The sequence below is a fragment of the Cebus imitator genome, unplaced genomic scaffold (assembly GCF_001604975.1).
Source record: "Cebus imitator isolate Cc_AM_T3 unplaced genomic scaffold, Cebus_imitator-1.0 Scaffold303, whole genome shotgun sequence".
Classification (NCBI taxonomy): domain Eukaryota; kingdom Metazoa; phylum Chordata; class Mammalia; order Primates; family Cebidae; genus Cebus; species Cebus imitator.
The window spans coordinates 340,632-353,684 of record NW_016107618.1 but is presented as its reverse complement, the minus strand read 5'-3'; the positions used below and the strand labels follow the sequence as shown (position 1 = coordinate 353,684).

Sequence of the window (13,053 nt, the reverse complement as noted above, 5' to 3'; positions counted from 1 at the left end):
TTTGTATTTTTAGTAGAGACGGGGTTTCACCATGTTGACCAGGATGGTCTCGATCTCTTGACCTCGTGATCCACCCGCCTCGGCCTCCCACAGTGCTGGGATTACAGGCTTGAGCCACAGCGCCCGGCAATGGTGGTTAATTATATCTAATATTTCCCACAGTGAACACAGGACCCCAACTGAGTATCAGTTGGGAGGCATGACCGCCATAGTCCATTTCAGTTCTTGTGTGCCTGTCTTGGTATAAACATCTTGCAATGATGATTGTTACTTTGATATTGAAAACATGGTTTTCATACGCATAATACAAAGTATATTTTTATATCTGTTTGTCTTCAGCTTAAAGGATTGTCAAGGGATATTTTGACTTTTTTTTCCTGAAACACTGATTTTAGACTCATGTTTCTGATTACATGCTTTCATGTATATATAAAACCTTGTTCTGGACTATGTATGAATAAATATATAGTGTAGTTAGATTTATTGTGGCTATCTATGTATATTTAAACATTTAGATTTACTCTGAGAGGCAAGCAGAAACTGAGACTACATATGAGAACATCAAACTGAGGTCTCCTTTGGGGCAGTATATTCTTGTTTATTAAAGTTTGAGACAGAATTAATTTCTCTGTCTCTTCTCTCCAAATTCAAGTACTTGATTTAACTAAATCCAATGTATTGATTCACCTGTCCTATAGTCCTTATTGCCCTCTGTAATAGCAGCCATATCTCTCTGATAGTGAATTACCCTGGTCAATACACTGACCCTCATTTCAGTCTGTACCCTAGAGGCATGAAAGGCTTGATACAACTAGGTGGCAGGCTCAGTTTCTGATACAAATATTTCCCCTCTTGTACCACAAATTCCAATCTAGTAGAATATGGAGTCATGGGAGCAAGAAGTAAAATACGTACAAATGTGTGGAGAAGTCATACCTATGAGGGCCTTTATTTTCTCCTCTGTCTCTTGTTTCCTGAATCCACATTTATTAGAGATTTCTGGTTCTGGTTTATAACTTGTATCCTTCAGAAGAAAACATTCCGGCACTTGAACTGTATCGTGTTCATTGTCCTGTAAGGCCAACTGCTTTATACACTAGGATATGGTATATCCCATAGAATTCACTCCATTGCTTTTTTTTTTATTTTTCTTTTTTTCAATGCAGTGAAACACTTTTCTTGGCCAGAAGCTGTTTTGGTGAAACCACAATTACTGTACTGACAGAGGCATGTTGAACAGATATGGCAAATCCATTTTCCATTAGGGTAAATTGTTCTTGCCTCTGTAATGAGAGAAGGCAAATACAGAATCCAGATGTCCAGTGCCCTTCTGATAAATATGGTGGTGTTCTCCAGCCCCACCTTAGATAAGACAGGGAATAGTATTGTCTCAATATTCAGTTCAGGAGTAGAATAGTAGCACAATAGCATTATGCATGCCTAGTAATGATTACAAGTATGTAATTACTATGACATTTATGTAATTAATAAAAAGTTGTAGGAACACTGTTCTATAAATATTAATATTTTAAAATGCCACCTTACTGTTAATATGTCATTTAAATAAGTATGAATTTCTATACAATTTATAGAACAAAGCAAGACAGAATGGACAGTGTACTGTTTTGAATAGCTTGATTATACTTCACTTTGTTTGAATTATAAGAACAGTCACTCATTCTGTCATGGTCTCTATAGTTTCCTTTGTACTTCTCCTTATCCCTGTTCACATCTCTTTTTTTCCCCCTTGGCTATCTGACCTGTTTCTTTAACTGTCTTTTCCTAGTTCTATTTTATCTACTTCTTTCTTTTTGGATAGTTCCTATCCAGCAATAATATAATATCTAGGGTTAAAAATCAGTGAAGAATTCTAGAATTCAAAATCCCCTTTGTTTAGGTTATGGGAGGTTAAAATATGACAGTGTTTTTCTGGGTGACTGGTAAGTGATTTTATTTTTTAAAAATAAGAATTTTTAGTGGAATAAAATCACATTCCCCAAGAACCTGACATCCATTTGTGTAATGTCTTTTATTTTTGTTAGGTTGAAACTCCATTGGAAGAAGCTATTAAATTTTTAACACCGTTGAAGAACTTGGTGAAGAACAAGATAGAGACTCATCTTTTTGCCTTTGAGATTTACTTTAGGAAAGGTAGGCAATTAGGGTATAGTGGCCCTGATAAAACTGATCACTCTATTTCTTAGGTACAGTCACCCAACACTGATGGCTTCACCATTGTATGATTATTTAGCAAATGCCAATGCAGCTTTCTCACAGACGTGCCTGCTATGAACAGAATGTACATAGATATAATGATACAATTACTTCTTTTAGGATACTAGAATCAATATATGTGTATATACATAGCTAGAATTCAGGTCAGATATAATTACCATGTATATGGTTCAAAGAACTGATGATCATGTGGATAAAATTAGTTAATACACAGAGCTTAGACTAGTACCCGGTATACAGTAAGCATTAAATAAATGTTGGCTATTATTAGCGATTTTAATAAATAGAAGATAAAATTTTGGAGCTGGATCTTGAAGGATAGATTATATTTCTAAAGGAAAAGATACATAGAAGGGAAAAGTATCTATTAAAACATAGGAGTATGTAAATAATATTGAAGTTGTCTGAACTGCTTGGAGCAGGTAAAAGATGAATGAAAAGTGTCTTGGTTTTCAGGTTTAGAATGCTTATAATACATATATTTTTGAGAGAGAGAGAGAGAGTAAATAATAAGATTGTAGAGTACTGAGTTAATATTATCCAAATGGTTCATTGAAAAAAGTTTGTCACAAAGGTGATGCATATTAAAGGGAAGAGAAACTGTTTAGTAAGATTAAAGAGAAGGTTGTTGCTCTAAACCGTGTACCTACCAAAGAACATTTGAATAACATGGTACTTCTCTATATGAGTATCCATTTAAAAAGTCATGTTTGGCTGGGCGCAGTGGCTCACACCTGTAATCCCAGCACTTTGGGATGCCAAGGTGGGGGATCACCTGAGGTCAGGAGTTGGAGGGTATCCTGACCAACATGAAGAAACCGTGTCTCTACTAAAAATACAAAAAGTTAGCCAGTGTGGTGGTGTATGCCTGTAATCTCAGCTACTCCGGAGGCTGAGGCAGGAGAATCGCTTGAACCTGAGAGGTGAAGGATGCAGTGAGTCGAGATCATGCCATTGTACTCCACCTTGGGCAACAAGAAGAAAACTCTGTCTCAAAAAANAAAAAAAAAAAAAAAAAAAAAAAAAAAAAGAAAGTCATGTTTATCAAAAGTAATTGATGTTGGGGAAAAGTTGCTATGTTATATTATTCCAAAGTAGGATACAGAACTGCCTATAAATTGAAATTTTATTAATATATTTACATAGGTATACAATATAGAAGTGGCTGGGAAGAAATAGATCAAAAGATAATAGATTGTATTGATAGAATTTTGAGTGATTAAAATACTTATTGTATTTTCTTCTTCCCACAATTATTATAATGTGGAAAATAAGTTTAATAGTCCAGTAATTTTCGAACTTTTAACAGTTAATACAACGCCCCCTTTTTAAAAAATTCTTAAATGGAACCCTGAAGTATAAAATACAAAAGCTGCTCTGCTTAAAGTGGCGAAGGGCAATCTACCCCATTCAGTTGGCTTCTTTGCTGTGTTCTAACCTCTAAAGAACCCCAGCATTTGGAATCCACTGCAGTTGTGTGAAATTGGGAATGACAAAGGCATGGCAGTGTGTTTGGCTTTTTTAGGATTGGGGACGAGGGAAGGGAATTAGAAGAGACTTGGGTTTTGAACTTTGATATTGGGAAAATGGTACCAAACTAGGAAAGTCTTATCTAAGAGGTGGTTATAGAGAAAACTTGGAAGTAGACTGAGTTTTCAAGTGCAAATTTCCATTTAACAGTGGAGATACTACCGAATCTTGGGAAATACAGGGAATGGGAGTGGGGACAGATCAGAGAATGACTGAAAAGATAACCTTGGTAACTATTCTACTTTTAGAGGGGAAAGGAGTAGTCACCGATTAACAGGAAAGGAACAGTCAAACAGAAGGGAAGCTGTTTCACATGTCACAAATTAAAAGAATACCTTCAAACATATACAATGAAATTTTCTAAGTAGGGGGAAAGGTTTCTTTATTTTGAAATAAAGAAGGTTAGGAAATGAAAGCACTTCAAATTTTCTTGGCTTACATATAATTAGTTTAAATATTGCTGAATGCCACCTAAACTTTCTACATTTCATAAACCTTTTTTCTTAAAGTATGTTATATGAAAAATATTAACTAATGTTGCTAAGCTTGAGGAAAATGGTTTGCCTCAATCATATGTTTGTGGTTCTGATGTGATTGACTCTAAATTTACTTCTTCTATTTGTGAGGTCTTGGCCCTCCAGAGGAGGCCTCTTATCACATGATCAAAATATATCTTTCTCTTTTTATAGAAAAGTTTCTTTTGATGCTACAATCAGTAAAGAGGGCATTTGCTATTGATTCTAGTCATCCCTGGCTTCATGAGTGTATGATTCGACTCTTTAGTACTGGTATGTTTTTGTTTTTCATTACTTAATATTTGATACAGTGGTTGTTAGTGACTGTATAAGTGGTCTGTACAAGTTTATCATAAACCCAATGATTTTTAAGGCTGTTCCTTTAAAATCTGTTGTGTATTAAATTAGCTGTGTATATTAAATTAGCTAAGGGAAAAGCAGGGCTTTTTTTGTGATGAAGTTTTTTATTTTAAGACTAGGTACTACCTGATTTTGACATAGAATTATTCAATCCAGATATTTGAGAATCACCTTTGTTTTTGTTTCTAAAAAGTTAAATGTAAGTTGAAATTTTGACCACATTTCATTATGTAAAACTTCTTAGTAAATTGTTTTAAAATTGAAGAATCTCTTTCAAATTGACTGTTTTTGTTTTCTCCTTATTTATCTGTATTGTAGATCTGAATTTGCATGCCTTACATTTTCTTAGCACGGTTCTTTGGGTCATAAATTTTTTTTGTACTTTAAAACAATTATCTGTGTTTTCAAATACTTTGACAATCAGATCAATTAGTTTTATATTAATTTTAATGTGAAGTAGAACTAGAGAATTTTAGACTCCAAAAGGTAGAATTTTATAGTAATCATCTCTCATTTCATTGTGGGAAAAATCTGAGACCTTAAAATATATTTATTCCAGGTATCACAGATAGAAAGTTAGTAATGCAACAGTGGCTAGAGCCAACATCTTCATATTCTTTCTACTGTAAGAACTGTAAGTTTATAATAAGGTACTCCTGTAGTCAGGTTGTATTGTTACTGTTGTTTGGATTTTTAAGTGACTGGAGGAGAAATACAACCTGTTTCAGAATAATCTATAGAATTTGGAAATAATATTAGCTCATTGCCAACTCCATACATTTAAAACTGATGAAATTAAATCAGGCATCCCAATCATGAAAAAATGCCAAATTGTTCCAATTAAGAACATCATTTTGGCTGGGGCAGTGTGCCTCACACCTGTAATCCCAGCACTTTGGGAGGCCGAGGCGGGCGGATCACTTGAGGCCAGGGGTTCAAGATCAGCCTGGCCAACATGGTGAAACCCTGTCTCTACCAAAAAATACAAAAATTAGCTGGCCATGGTGGTACACACCTGTAGTCCCAGCTATTCAGGAGGCTGAGGTGGGAGAATTGCTTGAACCTGGGAGGCAGAGATTGCAGTGAGCCAAGATCGTGCCACTGCACTCTACCTGGCCACAGAGCGAGACTCCGTCTCAAAAAATAAAAAATAAAAATCATTATTTTGACCTTCAAGAAAAATTAGACTTGCTTTATACTTGTCCAAAAAATAATTTGTGCTACAGAAACTGAATTGTAGAAGTGTTTTTCCTCAATTTTAAATAATTATGAAAGTCACAACCACATTATAGAACGTGAAGGGAGAGAATTGCTGTATTTAGTAGTTTCTCTAGTTTTTTTTTGGGAGGGTAGTATGAAAAATAACTTTGTAATTATAAGTCATAAAATCAAGGCTCGAAATAATAGTTTTAATTTATTCTCAGTTAAGATGGAGTATATGTAAAGTATTTTCAAAATGAAGTATTTTCAAAAATAATATACACACTGTTATATGCTTTATACAGATTTTCCTGAAAGGTATTAAAATAACCTAAATTTTATTGAGTTAGATGCTTTCTTTTGAAATACAAATTAAAAGTGACATATTTAAATGTATTTGCCTATAATCAGTATGTAGGTTGGTTAACATGAGTGTTTTCTTTCAGCAGTTGGTTTCAGAAAATTAAAACACACATGGACTTAGAATGATTCATAATTAGAATTATTGAAAATCTATACTGGCTATTCCTCTTGCTGTATGTGTTCAGCTGAAATGATCATTACTTTACAAAGTGAATGAATTTTGACTGACTTTAGGCAATGAAATTAAGTTGTCTTTAATTACAGTGGTAAAGACCTGTCATCATCTCTTAAAAGCCTTTAAGAAGTTGGGTAGACTGCTTCACTGCCTTTGTTGAAAACAGGGCTGTACTATAAAGGTATATGCGAAACTACAGATAGCCGAATAGTGTCATCTTTGTTATACCCCAAGGGTTTCTTTAAGTAAAATATTTGATAATTTAAAAAAATATTTATAATTAGTTTTTCAGGAATACATTGGTCATGTTAACATTGTTGTAACTGCTTCTTTACAAAGAAACCCTCAAAGACACCTTTCTGGAGAGTATGGAGGAAAATAGTGTCTCCAGACCTATTTCATCAGTTTTGGAAACTTTGCTGAGTGAAGGTGGATTTTACATTAAAATTTTACATAGATTTGGTTACTGGCAGCCTCCAAATCTCTAGGATATGTTGCCATACTAACAATGTTGTTACTAAATGCCACATGCAGTTATTTACTATGTAGGAGTACTGTCTTTTTATTATTATTAGGATGATTTAATACCCTTTTAAAGTTTTTTTATGATTCTAAATGTTAAAATTGTAGGACCTAAAACAATTAAATTACATTCTGGTCAGTGCTAAGTAAAAGGAGCTTATATATTGTCTTCTTATTTTCTTATGTGTTTATATTCTCCTAAGTGCTGCCTTGATGTACAGTGAAACTTATGTCTTTTTCCTCTCCCATTTGCGCAAACTCATTTTTCTTTTATCTGCAGAGATTTTTTTTATACTTATGTATCTCTCCCCCAACCTTCTGTAATATTCTAATTTATTATTATTTAAACCTTGTTTAATAATAATTTGATTATTATTATTATCATTATTATTATTATTTTTTTTTTGAGACGGAGTTTCGCTCGTTACTCAGGCTGTAGAGCATTGGTGCGATCTCAGCTCACTGCAACCTCTGCCTCCTGGGTTCAGGCAATTCTGCCTCAGCCTCCTGAGTAGCTGGGATTACAGGCATGCGCCACCATGCCCAGCTGATTTTTTGTATTTTTAGTAGAGACAGGGTTTCACCATGTTGACCAGGATGGTCTCGATCTCTTGACCTCGTGATCCATTCGCCTCGGCCTCCCAAAGTGCTGGGATTACAGGCGTGAGCCACTGCACCCGGCCTAATTTGATTAATTTTTTAAAGTGTTATTTAATCTCATTTATGTTGCCATTTTGAGTTGTAATCACTTACTAAGTTGTATTGTAACCTAGTAGTGAACGGTCATTACCTCACACAAAATAAGAATATTTTCTACCCAAATTATTAACAATGCCAGCTAGCCCGAGAACCCTGTGCAATCCCTTTTGCTAAGAATCAGCCACCTTTTCATTGTGTGTTTTAACCTCTGGTGCTTGCTTAATTTATTCAGTTACTAAGCTAACAGCATGAACCAAACATTCTAGTTTAAGATGTCAAAGGACCCAAATCGAAGCCTCTTAAAAAAGGTTTTATTCTTCCTTCTCACCCATCAGTTATTACTTGTCCTTGATTCTCAAAACTTATTACCCTGCTGTGGAAGGTAATTGGGTAGTAAGAGGTTTTCTACTTCCTAAGGCCTTGATGTTTTTTGGTCAGTTTTATCATTTTGAAAGACTTAGAGTTTTTTCCCCTGCCCACTATTCTTTAGCAGTAATAGGACATCTGATTTTTGTGTCAAATCTGTGACATTTGAGGTTGCTTCTTTTCTTAAAGGTACAGGTAAAGTTTCATTACACAAAATTCCATAGGACATTCTGGGGTTTACTGCAGTAGAATTTTTTTCCTTTTTGTAATTGATATTTTCCTGGAAATTATAGCTCTAGTTTTCTGGAACTGTAATTTCCAAGAAAACATCCAGAAAAGTTTAGAAGAAAACTAAGTGTGCCTCAACCTTTTTGGAATCAGCTGTTAGTGAAGTTATTTGCTGCTAATTTTGTAGAATATTTTTTTTAGCAGTTTTAATTTTTCTGGGAGACCATTTAATCTGATTAAAACAAGTTTAAAAAGATAATGAAAACCATAAAGACCCTTTGCCTACCCCTCTTCTATCAACTATGATACAAACTATGCAGATACTTTGTACATGTAAAGTATCCTGAAAGCATTTCAGGCAAAACAACAAAGCCTATGTAAATAATTTTTATTTTTCAGAAGATACATATTTTTTGAGATATTTAATGTTCATTGCAGTTGGCTGTGACCTATTTCAATAACTTTTTTTCCTCTGTTCTCTCTCTATTCCTGCTTCTCCTCTGAAAAACAAGCATTGACAAATTACCAAAACCAAGTTGAAAGTACAGCCATGATGGAGGTTAAGCTAAAGTATTTCACTAGTAACTCATTTATTTTGAACCACTTAGTTTTATAGAATAATAGAAGAAATGCTATTTAACCAACCAAGAGCATGTTGGTGAATTATTGAGCTAATATTTATGTGTAGAATATTTCACTTAGATAATGCTTCCTACTGGGTTCAGTATATTTTTTAAACTTAGGCTAATGATCCTTTAGCAGGATAGTGAACTGAGTTAATAGTGGTTCATTACTAGCATTTGAAAACCCAAAATAGAAATGGAATAGTGTAGAAAAGATCAGCATATGTGCACAGTGAGTGTTCTGTGAAACTTTTGTTTCACTTAAGTTACGGAAATGGAATATATATTTGTCACAGTACAAATAATCTGATTGAAGTGAAAATTTGAAAGCCATCACCAAAGTTGCCAGCCATAAGGAAAATTGACTTATGTTTTCATACTGTGATAAAAATAGTAACTAAGATTTGTTGTCTACCTGTTACATAACTAGCACTTTTACACAGTAGCTTTTCCTTACTGTAAACCTTTTAGATTAGATATCGCCCCAGTTTTATATATCCAGAAATAGGTTCAAAGAGGTTATGACTTATCCAAGCCTGGATCTATACCCAAGTCTCTCTGGCTTCAAAGCTCCAGACTCTCTCTTTATACCAAAATGATAATGAAACGAAACATAACTTGGATACGATCCAGAGGAATTGGGGTCTGCTTTTTCATCTCCAAATCCCAAGGCCTGGGAATATGATGACAACGGTGTGTGTGTGTATGTATGTATGTATGTATGTATGTATGTATGTATGTATTTAGAGACAGAGTCTTGCTCTGTCACCCAGACTGTAATGCAGTGGCATGATCTTGGCTCACTGCAACCCCCACCTTCCAGGTTCAAGCTATTCTCCTGCCTCAGCCTCCTGAGTAGCTGGGACCACAGGTGCACACCATCATGCCAGGCTGATTTTTTTGTTTTTAGTAGAGACAGGTTTTCCCCATGTTGGCCAGGCGCGTCTCAAACACCTGACCTCAAGTGATCCACCTGCCCTGGCCTCCCAAAGTGTTGGGTTTACAGGCACGAGCTACGGTGCCCAGCCTGTTAACAGGAAAATGCTTTGGTGGTCCTTGGGAGTTTGTTATATAGTGATAGCTGAATTTATATAGTTTCTGAAATAAAGGTTAGTGATATCAGCCATGTTTTGTTTTGTTCTGTTTTTAATTGAAACATGTGCCTTACTTGGATATAGAAGATAGGGAGGGTGAGGAAAATTTGTTGTCTTCAGCACTACATAGTTGCTGTGTTAGTATTTACCAGGTAGGTGTTCTCAAGTTGCTGCTTTGCAGACCATAAGGTTGAGGGGAGGAGCTCTTGGGGTTTAGTAGGCTGTGAAACTACATGTTTTGTCATCTACTTTGCTTACAGTTCCTTTCTAGAAATGAACCTTGTGTTAATGAAAGTCTTTAAATGCCTTTAGAACATCAGATTGTTCTGCTGACATATATTCTTTTAAATGTATATTGCTGGGCATGATGGCTCATGCCTGTACTCCCAACACTTTGGGAGGCCGAGGCGAGCAGACTGCTTGAGCCCAGGAGTTTGAGACCTGCCTGGGCACCATGGCGAAAACCTGTCTCTACAAAAAATAGTAAAATTAGCTGTGCCTGGTAGCTTGCACCTGTGGTCCAGCTACTTAGGAGGCTGAGGTGGGAGGATCACAGAAGCCTGGTGAGGTTGAGGCTGCAGTGAGCCATGATTGTGCCACTGCACTCCATCCAGCTGGGCAGCAGCAAGACCATGTCTGTCTCAATCAATTTATATAGGTAAGCTCTTTTTGCAAATATTAAATTATCAGTAGGTTTTATCTTGTCTTTGTATATAATTGCCATGTTTCATTGGCCTCATCATTAGGTAATCTAACTCCTACAGGCCAGGCATGGTGGTGCACATCTGAAGTCCCAGCTACTTGGGGGAGCTGAAGTGGGAGGATTGGTTGATCCTGGAAGGTTGAGGCTACAGTGAGCCATGATTGTGCCACTGTACTCCAGCCTGGGTGATAGAGCAAGACCCTATGTCAAACACAAACAAAAACAAACTTCTGTAAGCTTTATCAGAGTATTTAACTGCTAAGGTTTTATTTTTAATTTATTCAGCAGTGTGTGAAAGTAAAGATTTACCTGATACAGTTAGAACAGTATTAAAACAAGAAATGAATCGTCTTTTTGGAGCAACGAATCCAAAGAATTTTAATGAAACTTTTCTGAAAAGGAATTCTGATTCATTGCCACACAGATTATCAGGTAATCACTTAATTTTATTGTTTCTTACCCTTCTAAAACAACTTCAGTCTTTATTTTAATGAATCAACAATAATATAAGGTGCATTTTTAGAATGGAAGAGGCAATGTGTATATGTTATATTGTGACACTTTGAAAACAGGCAATTTAAATAAGTGGGCACAGTGGCACATACCAGTAGTCCTAACTACTCAGGAGGCTGAGGCAGAAGGATCACTTGAGCCCAGGAGACCACTTGAAACCAGTCTGGGCAGCATAATGAGATCTTGTTTCAAATCAAAACAAAAACAAACATATATATATATGCTTCCTACACATTTTAAAATTTCTTACGGCAAAATAATCACTATACATCAAGGTCGGTAGTCTCTTCTGGTTCAGCATTGGCATTACAAAGAAGCAGGTGTAACTGAACTTAAATGTATATCATAAAATGAAGACAGAGCTTTCTTTTATTTCTTCTTTCATCATTGGGCTCTTAATATTCACTCAGATATGACCATCCTTTTCCATTTCTCATTCTTATGTAGGTATCAGACTTGACAATGCTAAACACCTGAAATTATCTTCCGAGTTTGTGAGAAATCTAAGGCAAGGGTCTGATCTGAGCCACTGAACCAAAATCTGGACTTTATGGGACCATGTGGGTAGTACTTTTCAAATACCTGGCTTAAGCCCACCAGCTTTGTATGCCTTTGTGGAATCCTGAATTCAGCATTTTGGCTCGTACTGTCAAGATGGGATAGTCCCCAAACCCCCAAATTATTCTGCTTATTTCAGAAAGAAGACTATCACGGTCCCACCACAAAAAGACAAGTATTACTAGAATGCTTGTGTTTCTTCATAGTCTCCTTTACTGTGCATGTTTTGCATATACATTCTATTTTATTGGGTAGATATATGTGGTATACCTTAATTGTTCTCTTACTTTGGATGATTAAACTAATCTTCTCAGAATTGTTGTTGTTTTTTTTTTTTTTTTTTTTTTTTTAAAACAGTGTCTCCAGTAGCTGTTCCCATTTTTCTAATAAAGTGCCACATCCTCTGTGCACATATATCTTGTTTGCATTTTATATCTAAATAAGTAGAGGATAAGATGTTGGTTTTACCTTGAAATAAATTTCCTGTTTCCCTCTCATTTAGCTGCCAAAATGGTATATTATTTAGAGCCTTCTAGTCAGAAGCGAGCAATAGAGTTGGCAACAACACTTGATGAATCTCTTACTAACAGAAACCTCCAGGTAAAGAGTTTTCCATAATCTCTCTGTAAGAATACTGAACTACTTTTTCTTTTTTCACCAAGAAAAATAATTTGTTACTTACACACACTGTTCTTTAAATCATTATGAATCTGTGTCAAAAACAACTTACCTTAAAATTTATTTAGAGTTTTGTATGTGTACATACGCACACCAGGCTCCTTGGCATTCAGTAACTAGTTTCACATCTGTAGCTTGGAATAACTTTTTAAGAAATATGTTTTAATAAAATCATGTATACATTCCATAGTCATTTTTGGATTTCGCCTCATACCTGTGTATTTCTGAGCATGCAGTGGTCTCAATGAAGATTCTGATGTAAAGATGTTTTTCAACTAGGCGTTGTGGTTCATGGCCTGTAATCCCAGCATTTTGGTAGGCTGAAGCAGGCAGATCGCTTGAGCTCATGAGTTCAAGACAAGCCAGGGAAACATAGTAAGACCCCATCTCTTAAAAAAAAAAAACAACAGACATGGTGGTGCTGTATTCCCGGCTACTTGGGGGACTGAGATGGGAGGATCACTTGAGCCTGAGAGGTTGGCTGCAGTGAGCTGTGATTGTGTCACTGTACTCCACTATGGACAACAGGTCAAGGCCCTGTGTCAAAAAAAATATGTTTACTAGGGGCTAAATAAAAATACCCATTTCCGGCCGGGCGCGGTGGCTCAAGCCTGTAATCCCAGCACTGTGAGAGGCCGAGGCGGGTGGATCACGAGGTCAAGAGATCGAGACCATCCTGGTCAACATGGTG

At 35.9% G+C, this 13,053-nt stretch overlaps 1 protein-coding gene across 2 annotated transcripts in view; it reads left to right on the top strand.

The window, feature by feature from the left end:
- Positions 1-13,053, top strand: part of NAA15 (N-alpha-acetyltransferase 15, NatA auxiliary subunit) — a 98,183-nt gene that overhangs the window by 82,508 nt on the left and 2,622 nt on the right. Inside the window, exons 16-19 of one of the 2 annotated variants that reach the window (XM_017502865.1) lie at positions 2,043-2,151; positions 4,455-4,553; positions 10,899-11,045; positions 12,187-12,284. In XM_017502865.1, coding sequence (XP_017358354.1) covers positions 2,043-2,151; positions 4,455-4,553; positions 10,899-11,045; positions 12,187-12,284 — 453 coding nt within the window. The remainder of the gene's footprint in view (positions 1-2,042; positions 2,152-4,454; positions 4,554-10,898; positions 11,046-12,186; positions 12,285-13,053) is intronic. The other variant, XM_017502866.1, reaches the window with a different exon arrangement.